This window comes from Culex pipiens, chromosome 2, assembly GCF_016801865.2.
Source record: "Culex pipiens pallens isolate TS chromosome 2, TS_CPP_V2, whole genome shotgun sequence".
NCBI classification, from domain to species: Eukaryota; Metazoa; Arthropoda; class Insecta; order Diptera; family Culicidae; genus Culex; species Culex pipiens.
In genome coordinates, this window is record NC_068938.1 from 136,801,521 (window position 1) to 136,819,878 (window position 18,358).

An 18,358-nucleotide genomic window follows, 5' to 3' on the forward strand; every position below is an offset into this window, starting at 1 on the left:
ACGGTGCAGGGAAGATAGCCATTCAGCTTCTACGAATGTGACAGAGTCAGAGATAGCTATTTTTACAACCGCACCACTACACACTCAATCACGAGTACCTTAGGTAGAAAGCCATTGGCGTCGCCAGCATTGAAAACTTTGAAAACGATATAAACGATGAAAAGCTTAGAAAGCTCCTATTGGAATCCAATGAACCCTGTTAAATAAACTTACGAAATCACGAAAAAAATTAGTCTACTTTTAGGCGATTTTCGGAGCCCACGGAAAACAAATAGATTGTAGCGGGATGAATGTCCTATGTCACAAAAGTTTTTAAATAAACATAGGACAGTTATGCAAAAACAAACAGGGTAAAAGAAACCGAAAAGCTACGATATCTTACATGTTGTAGGAAACATCGGTAGACAAGCTACTACAAAAGAGTATAAGTCGAGCCAGCAAATATATGCGCCAGCATTCTCGCGCCAGTATTCGAAGCTCAACTTGACAACGACTTGGCGACGAAGCGTCGATAATCGATGCAGTGTGATTTTTTGACGATTTTTCCGATTAAAATTCATGCTGAATCGACATATTTACGAAGATGGAAATGACGTCCTGGCTTAAAGTAAAACCTATACCTTTCTTTAGTAAGAAAGGCAAAAAGTAAATCGTTCTAAAAATTGATCGGGATTGCCGATCGATGTCGAATTTGTTTCAGATGCTCACTCATGGTCTGTACTATGAACGTAGCAAGAAATTTTGAATAAAATCAGAAATGAAAAATGTTGGCGAAGTTCACCAGGTGGGCTTTTACCTTTTTTTAGGGATTTTTTTTCTTATGGTAGGTCAATCAAACGGCTCTAACTCCAGAACCATATTATGAATCTGGATGAAAATTTGGGAGGTTGTAGGGCTCAAAAAATGCAATTTTTGAGATAAATAAAAGATATGAAAATGAAAAAAATTTACCATATTTTCATTTGAAAACTGTGTATTTTGTTGAAAAGTCTGGCCGCATCCGAAAACAGATGGATATTTCGAAATTTGCACGGCAACTCGCCAAGGTTCAGCACACTAGCTTTCATCTGCATTTAGAAGAATCGAAATCGGATATATGGGAGCTGAGAACGGCGCGACACAAAATTTAGCAAAATTTTACCACATACGAACATCACTCGACCTCCACGGAATTTATTTTCTCAAAATTCGAGGGTTGGAGATAGACGAGTTCTGTCAAGGTGAATCGATAGAGCGTCAAAAATCGATGCAGTGTGATTTTTTGACGATTTTTCCGATTAAAATTCATGCTGAATCGACATATTTACGAAGATGGAAATGACGTCCTGGCTTAAAGTAAAACCTATACCTTTCTTTAGTAAGAAAGGCAAAAATGTTCTTTTTGAGGAATTTGCTCTACTTGTTGTTTTATTTTTATTTATTTTTTAGAAATTCATCTGAACTCCCATCATTTTCTAGGTTGATAACGTGCATTTTTAGGAAATTAGAATTTGATCATATTTAAAAGATTTTCTCAGTGTATCCCTGTGGATAATTTTTTCGGTATTTTTCTTGAACTAATCTTTCTATTTATTATAACGAAATTTATTTTTATTCTTCAAAAGAATAAGTCGTGAATTTTTTATTTCAATTATTCCCTTTTTTTAACAGTAGACAGAATCACATTCAAAAAATGTTTGTGAGAAGAGAAACAAATTTACAACGACAACATTTGTTTTGCGGAAAGAACTTTTTCCTGTACTGGACATTGAAAATTCACCAAAACTCAAAACAATTTTAAATTAACTCAAACATGTAGGGGAAATATACCCATTTTAATCACTCTAAGCCGTTCGACCAATTCTCACTACTTTTGCCGTTTTTCGCTATTAAATCAACATTTTCAGATGTATCAACAATGGAGAGTTGCTAGCTCACTTTTATTTGAGCTATTTATAACTTTGGAACAGTCAAAAACACTTTATCAAATCTGCAATTCATGATCAAAGTGCTGATAAGCCGATAATAGAAATAGGCTGAGAAAGGGTGTAGTACCCCTATGTATTTTAAATTGTTTTCAGCTGATTGCACTTTAAACTACGGTAACATTTTGAAGTTGTTTGAAAACATATTTATTCTGCGCCCTTATTTTTCTTATTATAATACAGCATGTAAAACAAGTATTTACAACCCATGGGCACTTTGCACATTTTGTGAAGAAACATGCAAACAATTCAAAGTTTAACAGAAACCTAGTACTACTTTTGACTAGAAACTCAGGCCGAACACTTTGCTACAAAAAGCTCTTGAAAAGATGATTCCTGTAAAAAGTTCTGTAACAAATACTTATACAAAGTGATTAAAAAAATAATGTGGATTGAATTTAAAGTTTACTAACTACTTCGATAAAAGTTTAAATAACTCTGGAAATTCTTTAGAAAACTTATATAAGCAGTAGGGTGGGTCATTTTTTTCGAAAGTGCTCGGATCCGGCTGAAATAAAGTCCATCTAGAAGAGGGTACCTATAGGGACTCTCATACCAAATTTAAGCTCATTTGGTTGAAAACTGGCTTGTCGCTCGGGGGTTAAAGTTTACATGGAAATTACTATGGGAAATGCGACAAGCCAGTTTTCAACCAAATGAGCTTAAATTTGGTATGAGAGTCCCTATAGGTACCCTCTACTAGATGGACTTTATTTCAGCCGGATCCGAGCACTTTCGAAAAAAATGACCCACCCTAATAAGCAGTTCTCTACGAAATCGGTATTTTTCTTAAATTTAAATTTTTGTATTTTTTAATCCGTCTGAAACTTTTATGGCGCCTTCGGTATGCCCAAAGAAGCCATTTTGCATCATTAGTTTGTCCATATAATTTTCCATATAAATTTGGGAGCTGTCCATAATGATATATGAAAATACAAACATCTGTATCTTTTGAATTTTTTGATGATTTTTTATTTCACTTTTGGTCAATATAACTTGATTTGCAAAAAAAAAAAAACGCTATTTTTATTTATTTATTATTTTCTGATCTGTTTTAGGGAACATTAATTGCCAACTATTCAGAAATTTATAGAATGGGAAAAAAATCTTTTACCAAGTCATGATTTTTTGAAAAATACAGTTTTTTCAAAAAAAATTAAATATTGGTCGCAAAAATTTATATTTATTAACAACATACATAGCCAGCAACAGTCAAGTGTTCGGAGCTCTTTAGACTTTTCGATTTTTTCGCCGTAATTTACCGTGATTACCCGCGAGTTTGCTCCTCCAGCATGCCAAGGGCCAGCCGTGGCCGAGGCAGTTCGAGTGCGGCCTCGAAAAACCCGCGAAGTTCATCTACCGGCAGAGTGCAGAAAGGTAAACATACCAACGCCGCATCGACCGCCATCGCGCACGGGAGCGTGCCCGGTGACGTCACCGATCCTTCATTTTTACACGTGTCATACCGTCCACGTGAGTCCCCGGTACGGACGAGACAATCGACCCGGGCATCCGGAAGCACTTCCGACCAGCAGCAGCAGCAGCAGTCCACCAGCACTACGACAACAACCACTTCCAACGTTCCCACCAGCAACGAATTTGAGATGCTGAGTGGAGATGAAAACAACACCGCCAGTGACAGTAGCAGTGCTGGCGACGACGATGACGATGATGAACTTGCGCGCAAGCAAGGAAAGCAGAAAAATGGTGACTCTCCGAAGGAACGACGTCCACCTCCAATTTTTGTTTTGGATACGTTGGCTGACGATGTTGACGAGTTGCTTGAGGGACTCCAATATTGTCTCAAAATTAGCAAAACTTCCGTGCAAGTGATTACCCACAAGAAGCTGCATTTCGACTTGGTGGTGAAGAAGTTGAAGTTGCGAAACTTCAAATTCTTTACATTTGACCCTGTAGAGAAGGTCCCAGTGAAGATCGTCCTTCAGAGATATCCCGACCGCCCGATCTCCGACCTGGAAGAACACCTGACGGGCGTCAAGGTTAAGCCTCGAGAGATAAAGGTGCTCTCAAAATCGACTACGGTGACAGGTACGTACACCTTGTACCTCCTGTACTTCGATCGCGGGTCCGTCAAAATCCAGGACCTACGGCGGATAAAAGCACTGGACGGCTTCTTTGTGACGTGGCGATTCTACACGAAGAATCCGGCCGACGCAGCCCAATGCCACCGCTGTCAGAAATTCGGACACGGCTCAAGAAACTGCAATCTCCCACCCCGGTGCGTAAAGTGCGGTGAGACCCACTTCACCGAAAGGTGCAATCTTCCGCGGAAAGACCAGCTGGGGGAAAACGCCCAGCAGCACAAAGCGCGCGTCAAGTGCGCGAAATGTGGTGGCTGTGTCGCGCGGAAAAAGTACCTCGAGGAGCAGGACAAGAAGAAGAAAGCGCCAGCGTCCCGCCAACCTCCGAAGACTTCGAGCTCGACCGCTGCAGCAGCTGGCGGCGGAGCGGTTCCATCGACCAACCCAGCGTTCCCTCCCGGTTGGGGAGGTTCGTACGCTAGAGTAGCCGCTTCTGGGAGCGGTACTTCACCGGGACAAGCAGACGTCACCGGAGATGACCTCTTCACGCTTCCCGAGTTTTTCGCTCTTGCTGGAGAGATGCTCACGCGCTTCCGTGCCTGCCGGAACAAGGCAGAACAATTCCAAGCTCTCAGTGAGCTGATGATGAAGTACATCTACAACGGATAAGCTGCCTTGTGCAGCGAAGTTTTTCGACGTCAATAGACAAAACATACTGTGATTTAGTTTTAAGCTTTTCTATTTCTATCCTTTTCCTTAGTAAATCTAGAAGGTTTTTTTTTTAATTTTTCCTTCTCTTGCCAAATCCATTGTTAGAATATCCAATTACATCAAATGAATTATAGTTCAAACCATAGTTGAAAGGAACTCCAAAACTCTATTAGGTTATAAGAAATACGGAATTGTAAATTGATTATTTACTAATAAAATAAATTGAATTGAATTAACAACATATTTTTTAAAATCTGAGAAAATTCTCTTTATTTTGCTATTCTGAACTTTGTTGATACGACCCTTAGTATGATATATTGCCATGCAAAGGTTTAAAAACAGGAAAAATGATGTTTTCAAAGTCTCACCCAAACAACCCACCATTTTCTAATGTCGATATCTCAGCAACTAATGGTCCGATTTGCAATGTTAAAACATGAAACAATCGTGAAATTTTCCGATATTTTCGAAAACAATATTTTCAAAAAAATTAAATCAAGACTAACATTTCAAAGGGGCGTATTGTTGAATGTTTGACCCTTTTGAAATATTAGTTTTGATTTAAAAAAAATAAAAATATTGTATTCGAAAAGATCGGCAAATTTCACGATTGTTTCATGTTTTAACATTGCAAATCGAACCAAATCCACCGACATCCGAACCGGTCCACGTTTCACCCGCAACTTAAAAAAAAAACTCCGGTATTTTTAACGAACCGTTCCAAGATGAAATGATTTTGTGTAATTTCAAATATTAGATTTTTTTTAAATAATGCCAAATTTGTCAAAACTGTCCAACGGTGTACTTTTTCAAGTAACAGACGGAAAGTTAAATAGTGGCTATTTCAAGAAATTTTGAGAGCCGATTCGATTTCGTTGGGCGGTCAATGGCAACTTTCTCATCAACATACATTTAAAGACTCTAAATAGAATTTATGCCAATATTTTAATATATCAGTTATAATAACCATATTTTATAGTTTCCTAGTTTTGTTTGAAATTATTTTAAAACTGAATGATTTTCTTAGAAAAAAATAATAATTACACAACTAATCATAAAGACACATTTAAGTAATACCCAAAAACAAATTTGAGTACCGTAAACAGGGGTCAATCGGGACACCTGGGGTGAATTGGGACAGCATTTTATATTTTTATTTTTCTGGTTGGTTTCGATTAGAACAGACTCAGGCCAACAAAATGTTTACATCCATTTCCAAATTTAAAAGCTTTAAGTGCTCTAAAAACTGCTGTCCCTATTCAGACTGTAGTTCCGATTCACCCCAGATTACGGTCTTCAAAATGCTTGGCTTGGATAATTTTACCACCTACAAAAAACCAATACGACTATGAAAAAAAAAAAACAGATCATTTTGCCCGATAATACTTTTGGATTTATAGACTTAAAAGATCAACATAAAATGTAGAAAAGAGTTCGTTGAATATTTTCTGAAAAGAAAAAACTAGCATTTGTAAAATTTGAGCAGAAATCAACGCAATGTTGTAAAATTAATAGCAATTTTCTTCACATTCATAGATTCAAGTTTGAGTGCACGCCTCGTTCAATTATTCAAACGTTTAGATCAGACATCTTGACTTAGAGACCGTTAAGATCGAGCGTCTCGTTTAAAGTTTTTATTTTCAGAATAATTTCTGAAAATCCAATATAAGATCCTAAAGAAAAACACCATTTTTTTAAACGGCCTTTTCATCAAAATTTAGTGAAATCCGTTCAAAAGAACCGCTCATTTTAATGAGCGAGAGAAAATGAGCGGCTCCTAAAAAGAGCGGTTTTCCCACCTCTAAAATTATGATTTTTTTTTATAAATGAAACATAAACATATCTATCGCATATTGCAGTAGAACTCGATTCTGTAAAAAGAAATAATCTGAATAATTTTCAGTAAATTTCAAATTTCCTGAAAAAAATTAGGAATTTTTGTTGAAAAATTCTAGTTATTCATCCATTCAAACAATCGATGTCCAGACAAATTTTCTTCACCAGGTTTTACTTAACGTTCCACCACGTATTCAAGTGTCTTTCGTTAGGATTTAGCTTAAAAAGAGACAACAATTTCACGACAGTTTTTTCTTTCTCCAAACCACTGCATTTTTTTTGTTCCTTTCCTGCAAACAAAGCCCCATAAACAACCGATTTCCCAAACCCTCAACCCAAACGCAGCACGGCAAATGGAAAGTAAATTTTCTCCCGAATGTTCAATTATTCGGAGGACCCTGAACCTCTTCGGACTTGCAGCAATAACAACAAGCCACCAACCGGCAGCATACCTTCAAGCAGTGAATTGAAATGCTTTGGGATTTGCTGGAAGGGTTTTGGCTAACTTGGGAATTTAAGACTTTCCAGCTGCAGCAAACGTGCTTGAAAGGGGCTTTTGTGTTGCATCAAGTTGATTTCTTGCCATCGATTGGGAGAAATTTGAAAATTTTGATTGCTTTAGTTTTTTGAAATGTTGGTTTTAAAAAAAAATCATTTACCCTCGATTTCTTACGATCAGTGCGATTAAATCACGCAATAAAAAATGCAAAACTAAAAAAAAGCACTCAAGAAAGTAAGTCAGACGTAATCTAATACCGGTTTCATCGACATGGGGCTGGAGGACACGACGACGATCGAAACGGCCACCCGGTTTCTGGTTTCCTGTAAACAGAGGTAGGTTTCTGCTAGATGGCATAATAGCTGCTAAGTTGCATTGCTAATCACTTCGATGGGGTGCTATCATGTTTACGGAATTTGCATACACGATGCATTTTGAGACGAGAGGTGGACTTGAAGCATCACATGTTGGGGAGTTTCAAAGTGTAAATAAATATTGACAAATTCATTGAAATTGCTCAGAATTAATAACATTTATTAACTGTTAAGTAACAGGTTTTTATTTGCGAGTTGTTCTCCTACAACAAACTATAATTGTGTCTACTGTCTACACAGCTAAAATGATCTTCAAAAACTCTTGGTTCTTACAAGTACAATTCTTAGTTGATAAACTAATGACATAAACAGAATTGAAAAACATTGAACTAACAACTGGATACCATCAATTAATTAATGTTTTGAATCATCGCCAAGTACGAATAAATCTTCTTGTAGATCTGAAAACACACAAAAGTCGACAGTTTAAACTTGAAAGCATTACTTCGATCAGGCGTCGCTAACAAACCTCCAAAAAGCTGTCCAAATCGATCGGGGCAAATCCGTCCGAAAGGGTGACCGGGTTTTGAGCAAACTGCAGCAACATTCCTAACGCTTTCTGGGCCGGAATAGGCAGCTCGTTCCAGGGTGTGTTGTAGATTTCGCGAATAAGTTCATCGTTCTGCATTATGAAATAATGATGGAAATAAGGGTTTCTTGAAAAACAACTTTGAAAAATGATTTAAGCTGATGTATCACACTTGAAGTTATCTTACCTTACATTAGAAATTTTACTTCAAGAGAAGCGATAGTTTCTTCAATAAGTTTTTTTTTGCTAAATACAATACTTAACATAAATTTAAAAAGAATACAGTTATTCAACTGTCTCAAGCATGTTCCCATAACGAAACACTGCTTTAACCAAATTGGCTCAAAATTTTGGCGAAGACTCGTAAAAACCGTTTCCGTGTTCATGACAAAGACCAACTTTTAAAAAAGTGCATAAAAAATTATGTTTTTTTTATAAAAAAAATGTTTCTGATTTTTGTGTTTGTTTGAAATGCGTGGCACCCGTAGTTGATTTAACTTTCTGAGCGTTTTTACGAGAAAAACGCTCAGAAAGTTTTACAGTTCACTTTGCGCAGTTCAACACCTAAACTCCCAAGCTCGGGAAAAGGGGGAATTTATATGGAAATTCCCCATTTTTCTTAAGGGTTAATCATGAAATACCTTCATGTTTTTTTTATAAATTTCATGCAATTTTCAGCAGTGATTGAAAATCATCTTTTCGTGAATTTAATAAATTTTCTGTAAAATCAAATTTTGGGATTCTCTACACAAGCAATGCTGTCTAAAACGAGTCCAGTAAAATTTTTGGTTATCACAGTTGACAGTATTTTTGAAGATACTCAAATTTTGTTTAAATGCCATAATAATAAAATAATTTTGATAACACAAAGCAACATTTTATATTGATTTTAACAGCATTAATTTTTAAAGAAAAAATAGCTTAATTTTTTAGCAAAATATCGTATTTCATGATTTTTTGGGTAACGTCGTTGCAAATATCCAAAATCTTTAAAATTTTAATGTAAATGGAACTGTATCAAACGGAAAACTATTTCAAATTAAATTTCCTGCTTGGTTAATCATATTTAACATGCTTGGAAACGCTTGAAAATATTTTAAATTTCTGTAATATTTCAATCTGCTATACCGCAAAAAGCTTTTTTTCTGCATTTTATTTCTTCAATGCCTAAATATTTGAAAACTAATGATTTTAAAACAACTGGAGTGGTGTATAATGCGTTTTGAAACACTTTTTTTATGTTGAGATTTTGACTTGTGCCCTTTCAATACTTTTTCTATTTTTTTAATTTTCGTTGTTTTACTTTTTATAAAAGTTTTGGTAAAGTCTCCATATCTCATGGTCAAAATAATGACCTTGATAAAATTGGTTAAAATTATTGCATACTTTTAGCCATACATACATGTAGAAAATCACAAAATTTCATGTTTCAGAAAGTTTATTAAATCAACTTAAAAGATGATTTCCAATCACTCCTGTAAGTTTCATGAAGATATTTTATGATTAAAGTAAGTTACAGACGATTTAAGCTGAAAATTTTGCCATGCGCAAAGCGAACTGTCAAACTTTGCGAGCGTTTTTCTCTGAACACCGAGTTGATTTACGGGTGCCACGATATCTCGAGATGGGATTGACCAAATTGGATGAAATTTTGGGTGAAGACTCCCAAGATATATCCTGTGTGCATGACGATGCCCGATTTTGAAATTTTGCATTAAAAAAAACAAAAATCAAAAACTATCGATTTTTTATATGAAAAACATAAACAAATTTTTATCTTTTTTTAAAATAAACTTTTTGAAAATCGGCCTTCGTCATGCACACGGGACCGGTTTAAAGAGTCTTCACCCAAATTTTTGAGCCTATTTGGTCAAGGCAGTGTTGAAATATCGTGGCACCCGTTTTTTGAAAATGCTAACTTCATATAGCTGTATCTCGGCAATGATACAACCAAATGTCTTCAAATTTATTTGGTTAATAGTTGAAAATGTATATTTTAATGTACTGTAAGGCCGTTGCAATTATTTTTCAAAGTTTATGTCCCCCCCCCCTTCAAAATTGGTCTGAAAAATCAGGGGGCAAAAAAAATTTTTTTCCAAAAAACTTCAAAATTTTCATGAAAATAGAAGTCTAATCAACTGAAAACAATCTAAAATGCATTTTTCTGCATTGATAATCATTTTTAGCATGTTTGGGCTTGTTTAAAAATGTTTTGAATTTTTATGAAATTCCAATGTACAGCACCGCAAAAAAATTATTTTTCGCAAAAAATAAAATTTTTCTCAATACTTAGATATTTTGAAAACTAATGATTGCAAAACAACTGGACAGGTGTATAATGCATTTTAAAACACTTTTCTCATTAAAATGTTGAAACCATGGCTCGTAATTTGATTTTTTTTACTTTTTTATTTTTTTGCCCCCCCCTCGACTTTGGTCAGAGTCGAGGGACATAAACTTCAAAAAATATTTGCAACGGCCTAAACAAATTTAAAAAAAGGTTAAGTTTGTGCTCAAACCAACCTCTGACTAAAGACTAATGTTTTGACTTACAGACCACATTTCATGGCCAAAATAATGTCCTTGAGTAAATTGGCTAAAATTTATCCACAGTTTGGCCATATTTACACAGTAAAAAAAAATCATGGTAATATTCGGCTGGGAATGGGTACATCTTTTATGTCAGGAAAAGTTTTAATTTTAACCTCAGAAAATGTGTCATTTTACTCCTATTAATTTTAAACATCACTTTTTCAGCACTTTTTTTTAGGTAAAATTACATCATAAACGATGTAAAATTACATCAACCAACCAAAATGACACCTTCCAATTTCATAAAAAAATGCGGTTGAAAATTGGTCAGCATTTTCGAAAAGATTATGACGGCTGATTGTTTTTTAATACTTGGAATATGACATGAATAACGTGACAAATGATTGAATGGTTTTCCATGTGCCATAACTTGAGTTGTTATTGAATTACTCTTTGGCATTCTTTCATAAGATCTGATCGATAACAATTTTTCACCTAAGTTTTTTGGGGTGTTATTATTTTTTCTTCTCATAACCGATGGTCAAGATTTTCTAAAAGTAATTGTTAAAAGAACGAAAATGGACAGTCTATACAGTAAAAATGTGTATAAATCTGGAAGGTGTAATTTTGAAAGGTTGATTATTACCTCTTTTATGATGTTATTATTTTGCTTCTAAACGAGTGGAAAAGTGACATTACCACCAGAATAGTTGTAAAAAAAATTCTGACATAGAAGATGTACCCCTTCCCAGATGTAATATTACCATGATTTTTATTCTGTGTAGGTATTTGCTGATTAGGAAATACATTTTATTTCCCATGATATGATTTGCTTCACCATTTTTTAAAGGTTGAGTAACGAGTAAAGATAGTAGTGGAGGTTTCAACCCCATTTTTTTGTTTCTTATCAAACTTATTATCAATTTGTTTATCTTTGATTTTCGTAAGCATTACTTTGATTGAATCCCAAAGAGAGAGGACTTCAAAACAAATTTTTAAATTCAATCTTTCAATCAATAGGTTTTCATATTTTGAATGAAATCCGATTGTTCAAAATCTGCACATTTTAGATTATTTTTGATATTTGTAAAATCCTTCTGCTGTGCGTGTAGTACAAGGTGAAGCCAGTGAACATAATTATTCGTAAAAAGGTGTCAAGTGTCAAACAAGAAGAGTAATCTAATTGTGAACGTGATTGACTAAACTTTTTCCCAAAACATCGCAGCTGGGACGGCATATCGATGGGGATTTAAAAAGGGGATGTATTGTGTAAAATTCAAATCAAATTTGAGCACAACATCTACCGAGGTGAATCCGGTACCTACCCTTTGATGGACAAGCTAGTGAAGCTACAAACCATTCTCAGGTTAGGTGGTAACAACTTTGGTTACCAAGATTTTGGATACTGGTATAACAGAAAACAAACTATAGCCAACCTTACCTTAATGGAAAGAAGTGAACCCATAAAGCATGGGATAATAAGTTGAAAAGTACAGGCAACTGCTATCAATATGCCAGGTATCCAAATTTCATCACTCTGCAAACAAAAATCGATAATTTGAAGTGTGGCAAAGAGAATTGAACACTCTTACGGTTAGAATAACGAACAACGACGTTACTGTTTCAGCAATTAGGCATCCATTATTGATGAAGAAACCAGCCTTCATAAGTGATTCCATCTTCGTGAGATACCTGTAGATTTATTTGTGTTGAATTTGTTCTATAAAAAATCAAAGGCACAATACTTTCTATGCTCGCAATGATTTTCAATCAGTTCACTTAAGAGTTCGTTTAATTTTGTTTCGGCCAAGGTTTCCTCATATTTGTCCGCGTTAGCAGCTACTCCTAATTTCTTCAAATAGATGATCATAACATCCAGCTGTCCGATGGCATTTATCATCAGATTGAAGAAGCACATATCGGCCGCCAGCAGTCCGGTGACGGCTTCGAACACTTGCAGAATGTGAAACGCCAGATTCAGCAGATATCCGATCCACGTGGCGCGATCGGGGTCGGGTCAATCGGCAGAAAACCGAACGGCAGAATGCCGAATGGCAGAATGCCAAATGGCAGAAATTTCAATCGGCAGAAAAATAAATGGCCGAATGATAAATGGCAGAAAAGGTCAAATGGCAGAATATAATATGGCAGAAAAGGTCAATCGGCAGAAAGGGTCAATGAGCAGAAAATTAAGAAGCCGAAAAATCCAAAGGCAGAAAAATCAAAATGCAGAAAAATTAAAAAGCAGAAAAGTTAAATGGCAGAACGGTTAATAAGCAGAAAAATTAATTGGCAGAAAATTAATTAGCAGAAAATTAAATGGCAGAAAGTTGATCAGCAGAAAAAATAAATAGCAGAAAATTAAATGGCAGAAAATTAAACGGCAGAATAGTTAGTTGGCAGAATAGTTAAATGGCAGAATATTCAATTGGCAGAACAGCCAAATGGCAGAATAATCAAATGGCGGAATAATTAATTAGCAGAAGAGTTGAATGGCAGAATAGTTAAATGGCAGAATGTCAAATGGCAGAATAAATAATTCACAGGAGAGTTGAATGGCAGAATAGTCCAATGGCAGAACAGTCAAATGGCAGAATAGTCAAACGGCAGAATAGTCCAATGGCAGAGCAGTCAAATGGCAGAATAGTCAAACGGCAGAATTCACTTGATTTAATATTAATATTACGTTCATTTGAAGTGCCGGTACGGCACTGAGTGCCGCACTCGTCGGTGCCAGTTTTAATTCAATCGAACGTCATTTGTCAGTGTGCGTGGAACTCGCATGAAACTGAAAAAATATCGAGTGCGGCACTAGAGTTTCAGTTCCAAGATGGCAGCGAAACTCGTGCGGAACTAGCGCGAGTTTTTCCAAAGAAACACTTTGCTTATATTGTAACTTCAGTGTTTATTCAACATAAACAGTTTATCAAACAGTTCATGCAATAAAAGTAATAATTTTTAATAAATTGTACTGTTTAACATTTAGAGTCTTTTGAATAGGTCCTTTAAACATATGAAACACAATAGCTTATAGGACCTTTTTTTTTAAAAAAAAAATATGAACCGATGGAGGTTATGTTACACATGACCAGTCTGCCCAAGAACTATGCAAGAAGCATGTTGTTGGACAGTGCATGTGTTTAAATGGGGAAAAAGACCGCAATGTAGTACCGCCCCTTTCAAATGTTGCTCCAGCCAGCCCAGTCACGAAATATTTCAGCAGAGCTGGTACTGCTAAAACCCTGCTAGAACGGTGGAGCATTTCTGCTAGAATGCTGTAAGAATTTCCAGCTTTGTTAGAACTGTGCTAGATCGTCGTAACTGGGAGATTTCTACCACTTGAGGCAGTGTATGCACTTGGTAAGAAACCAGTCAAGGAAAATTTCAAATGGGCAACAACAGCAGCGAAAGCAAGCCAGAGATGGTGTAGAAAACCCCCCAAAAAATCGCTTCGTTGTTCTGCTGTTCGTAAAAATGTTTTTTGACTCCTTTCCCTTTCGAGCTGCGTACTGGCCTTGTGTCCTAAATAGTTCCTTAGTAACTTTTTAAAATGGCGTAACCATTAATGTAAACAAACAGTCTATCCCACTTGCTCTGGTGACAGTTATGGTTGTGTAAGAGTGAGATAGAGTTATCTACGTGCGCATGTATTGCGTGTTTGAACACGAAGGGTTTTTAGGTTAAAATTTGTACCCGCCAGCAAAAACAAAGTGTGCGTGAGATCGGGCTTAGATTTTGATTATACTATTTTCGAGTAGATCAATCGCCTGTAAAAACCAGCTGTTTACCACGTGCACCACCACAGCTGATTTTGACAGACGAATCATTCTACTCGATTTGTCTAAGTATGCGTGTCAATTTTGTTACGAACTAAAACACTCTCGCGCGTGGATATCTCTATCGAGCTGTCAAATCTTAACATGGAGTTAAACTTTCTGTGCAGTTGCTGTGAAGCTTACCAAGGCTTTTCAAAAAGTTTAACTCCATGTTGCACGCACACACTCTCACAAAAGCAAAATGAAATGGTACCCTAATGTGCGAACGCGTAATGGGCTATCTACAATCACTTAGCTTAGAACATCTAAGTAAAGTAGTTACTTAGGAAAGTACGCAACTTACGGCCGTCATCCACAATCAACTTAGAAATTTTGCTGGGCTGATATACGTTGCTATGCAGTTGTTTGTTTACCTTTGATATTGAAACGTCAACTTACCGTAGATTTTGAAATTTTTCAAACCATACGTCAGTTTCTAATTTGATTACTTTTCCATTGTAGAAGCTCGGCTTCATTTCCATTGATTCAAATTCCTAAGCTAAGTGAAATTTTCTAAGCTAAGTGATTGTAGATAGGCCATAATAAAGAGTTATCTACGTGCGCATGTATTGCGTGTACGTACACGAAAAATTTTGTTGTACCAGCCAGCAAAACAAATGGTGCGCTAGTGTGTGTGAGATCGGGCTTAGAAAGCTCTATAGAGATCTCCACGGTTTCTCTTACGCGCGAGAGTGTGTTAGTTCGTAACAAAATTGACACGCATACTTAGGCAAATCGAGTAGAATGATTCGTCTGTCAAAATCAGCTGTGGTGGTGCACGTGGTAAACAGCTGGTTTTTACAGGCGATTTATCTACTCGAAAATAGTATAATCAAAATCTAAGCTATCTAAGCCCGATCTCACGCACACTTTTGGTACGTTCGTTTGAAGAGCCGGTGCGGGACTGAGTGCTGCACTCGTCGGTGCCAGTTTTGGTTCAATCGAACGTCATTTGTCAGTGTGCGTGGAACTCGCATGAAACTGAAAAAATATCGAGTGCGGCACTAGAGTTTCTGTTCCAAGATGGCGGCGAAACTCGTGCGGAACTAGCGCGAGTTTCTTCAAACAAACACTTTGACAGCTCTGAGTGCGGCACTCAGTGCCGAACTAGCCATCAAACGAACGTACCATTTGTTTTTGCTGGCGGGTACAAATTTTAACCTAAAAACCCTTCGTGTTCAAACACGCAATACATGCGCACGTAGATAACTCTATCTCACTCTTACACAACCATAACTGTCACCAGAGCAAGTGGGATAGACTGTTTGTTTACATTAATGGTTACGCCATTTTAAAAAGTTACTAAGGAACTATTTAGGACACAAGGCCAGTACGCAGCTCGAAAGGGAAAGGAGTCAAAAAACATTTTTACGAACAGCAGAACAACGAAGCGATTTTTTGGGGGGTTTTCTACACCATCTCTGGCTTGCTTTCGCTGCTGTTGTTGCCCATTTGAAATTTTCCTTGACTGGTTTCTTACCAAGTGCATACACTGCCTCAAGTGGTAGAAATCTCCCAGTTACGACGATCTAGCACAGTTCTAACAAAGCTGGAAATTCTTACAGCATTCTAGCAGAAATGCTCCACCGTTCTAGCAGGGTTTTAGCAGTACCAGCTCTGCTGAAATATTTCGTGACTGGGCTGGCTGGAGCAACATTTGAAAGGGGCGGTACTACATTGCGGTCTTTTTCCCCATTTAAACACATGCACTGTCCAACAACATGCTTCTTGCATAGTTCTTGGGCAGACTGGTCATGTGTAACATAACCTCCATCGGTTCATATTTTTTTTTTTTAAAAAAAAAGGTCCTATAAGCTATTGTGTTTCATATGTTTAAAGGACCTATTCAAAAGACTCTAAATGTTAAACAGTACAATTTATTAAAAATTATTACTTTTATTGCATGAACTGTTTGATAAACTGTTTATGTTGAATAAACACTGAAGTTACAATATAAGCAAAGTGTTTCTTTGGAAAAACTCGCGCTAGTTCCGCACGAGTTTCGCTGCCATCTTGGAACTGAAACTCTAGTGCCGCACTCGATATTTTTTCAGTTTAATGCGAGTTCCACGCACACTGACAAATGACGTTCGATTGAATCAAAACTGGCACCGACGAGTGCGGCACTCAGTGCCGTACCGGCACTTCAAATGAACGTACTATTAATATTAAATCAAGTGAATTCTGCCATTTGACTGTTCTGCCATTGGACTATTCTGCCGTTTGACTATTCTGCCATTTGACTGTTCTGCCATTGGACTATTCTGCCATTCAACTCTCCTGTGAATTATTTATTCTGCCATTTGACATTCTGCCATTTAACTATTCTGCCATTCAACTCTTCTGCTAATTAATTATTCCGCCATTTGATTATTCTGCCATTTGGCTGTTCTGCCATTTGAATATTCTGCCATTTAACTATTCTGCCAACTAACTATTCTGCCGTTTAATTTTCTGCCATTTAATTTTCTGCTATTTATTTTTTCTGCAGATCAACTTTCTGCCATTTAATTTTCTGCTAATTAATTTTCTGCCAATTAATTTTTCTGCTTATTAACGTTCTGCCATTTAACTTTTCTGCTTTTTAATTTTTCTGCCTTTTGATTTTTCTGCCTTTGGATTTTTCGGCTCTTTGACTTATTCTGCCAATTAATTTTCTGCCTTTTAATTTTCTGCTGATTGACCTTTTCCGCCATTTAATATTCTGCCATTTGACCTATTCTGCTATTTGTCCTTTCTGCCATGTGATTTTCTGCCATTTGGCATTCTGCCATTCGGCATTCTGCCGATCGGTTTTCTGCCGATTGACCCGACCCCGGCGCGATCTAGTCCCGGGAGATAGAATCCAAACGGCAGCTCGAATCGACCGTAATACAAAGAAATGACGATCGAAATGAGGATCGTTAAGGCTCCCATCGATGCATAACATGGTCCAATCAGTTTCACCGAAGCGGTACACAGGGAGGCCGTATCAATCAGAGAGTGGTGAATTTCAGGCATTCTTTTTGATTTTTCAAATCGTTTCAGATTGTACTGGAGGAGCTCATAGATGGTGTCATGCGAGTACATGTAAGCTTTAACGAAACCCTTAAAGTGCAATCGATCAACTCGGGAATCACAAACCTTAAGCATCAACCATCAACCTACCTGCACACCAATCCCGATAGTAACGCAGCAGAATATAAACTCCACCCGTTGTCCCCAAAGGAAGGTCAAACTCCAGAAACTAACCGCCATGAACACGCAAATATTCACCATCAAAAACACGAACCGCACGTTCCAACGGGTGAAATTTGGCTCGAAACGTTCGCACCCACAAACCCAGAAGTATTGCGTAACCGAGTGGCAAGCCTTTTCGAACAACTTTTTCGCACTGCTAAACTCGGACTCTAGGCCGTTGCGCCAGCAGAGAAAACGTCTTCTTAGGAACTCCATCGCTCGAGAACTGAACCCTCGACGAAACACCTTTTTCAGAGTAGAACTCTTATGGTGTGAGAATTTCACCATTGGCACTATATAGTAATTAAGTTTATAAATAAATAATATAATTTTATTCCTTGGGATATAATAACTCAATTTACTGAGCCCTTGGAATTTTTCAGAATGCTTTTACAATAAAGTAGTCAATTAGGCAAGGATTTAAATGTAGAGCAGTTCTCACTGATTTCGGTCATTCGATTTTTTTTGTATTTTTTAATCCGACTGAAACTTTTTTGGCGCCTTCGGTATGCCCACACGGAGAGACTGTGCCCAGAAATTTCAACAATTTAAATTGTTGATTTTACTTTCGTAAATTTTAACAAAAACGTACTTGTTACTGCCAATATTCCGTAAAAATAACTAAAATTCAGTATTAATTTAATAACCTGTTTGTTGAAAATGCTAGAGGCAAAAAGCTAACAGATTTCCCGAACTCGAATGAACGTGCTCGACTGTTAGCTTTGGTTTTAGGAAAATCAAAAATTTTATTGGTTGAATATAATTAACAATTGGTGAAATATTTAAAAGATGAACTTGGGTTTGTTTACGTCTGTCATTTGAAGTCAGGATTCGAAC

General features: G+C 36.8%; 1 protein-coding gene across 1 annotated transcript; it reads right to left on the minus strand.

Moving 5' to 3' along the window:
• Window positions 1–7,745: 7,745 nt before the first annotated feature.
• LOC128092950 (odorant receptor 94a-like) lies at window positions 7,746–17,737 on the minus strand. Its single transcript, XM_052708171.1, has 7 exons — window positions 17,534–17,737; window positions 17,130–17,389; window positions 12,233–12,496; window positions 12,080–12,179; window positions 11,929–12,024; window positions 7,896–8,048; window positions 7,746–7,827 (listed from the first exon to the last, which is right to left on the minus strand). The coding sequence occupies exons 1-7, from the start codon at window positions 17,735–17,737 to the stop codon at window positions 7,777–7,779; spliced, it is 1,128 nt and encodes a 375-aa protein (XP_052564131.1). The 3' UTR covers window positions 7,746–7,776.
• Window positions 17,738–18,358: the final 621 nt, after the last annotated feature.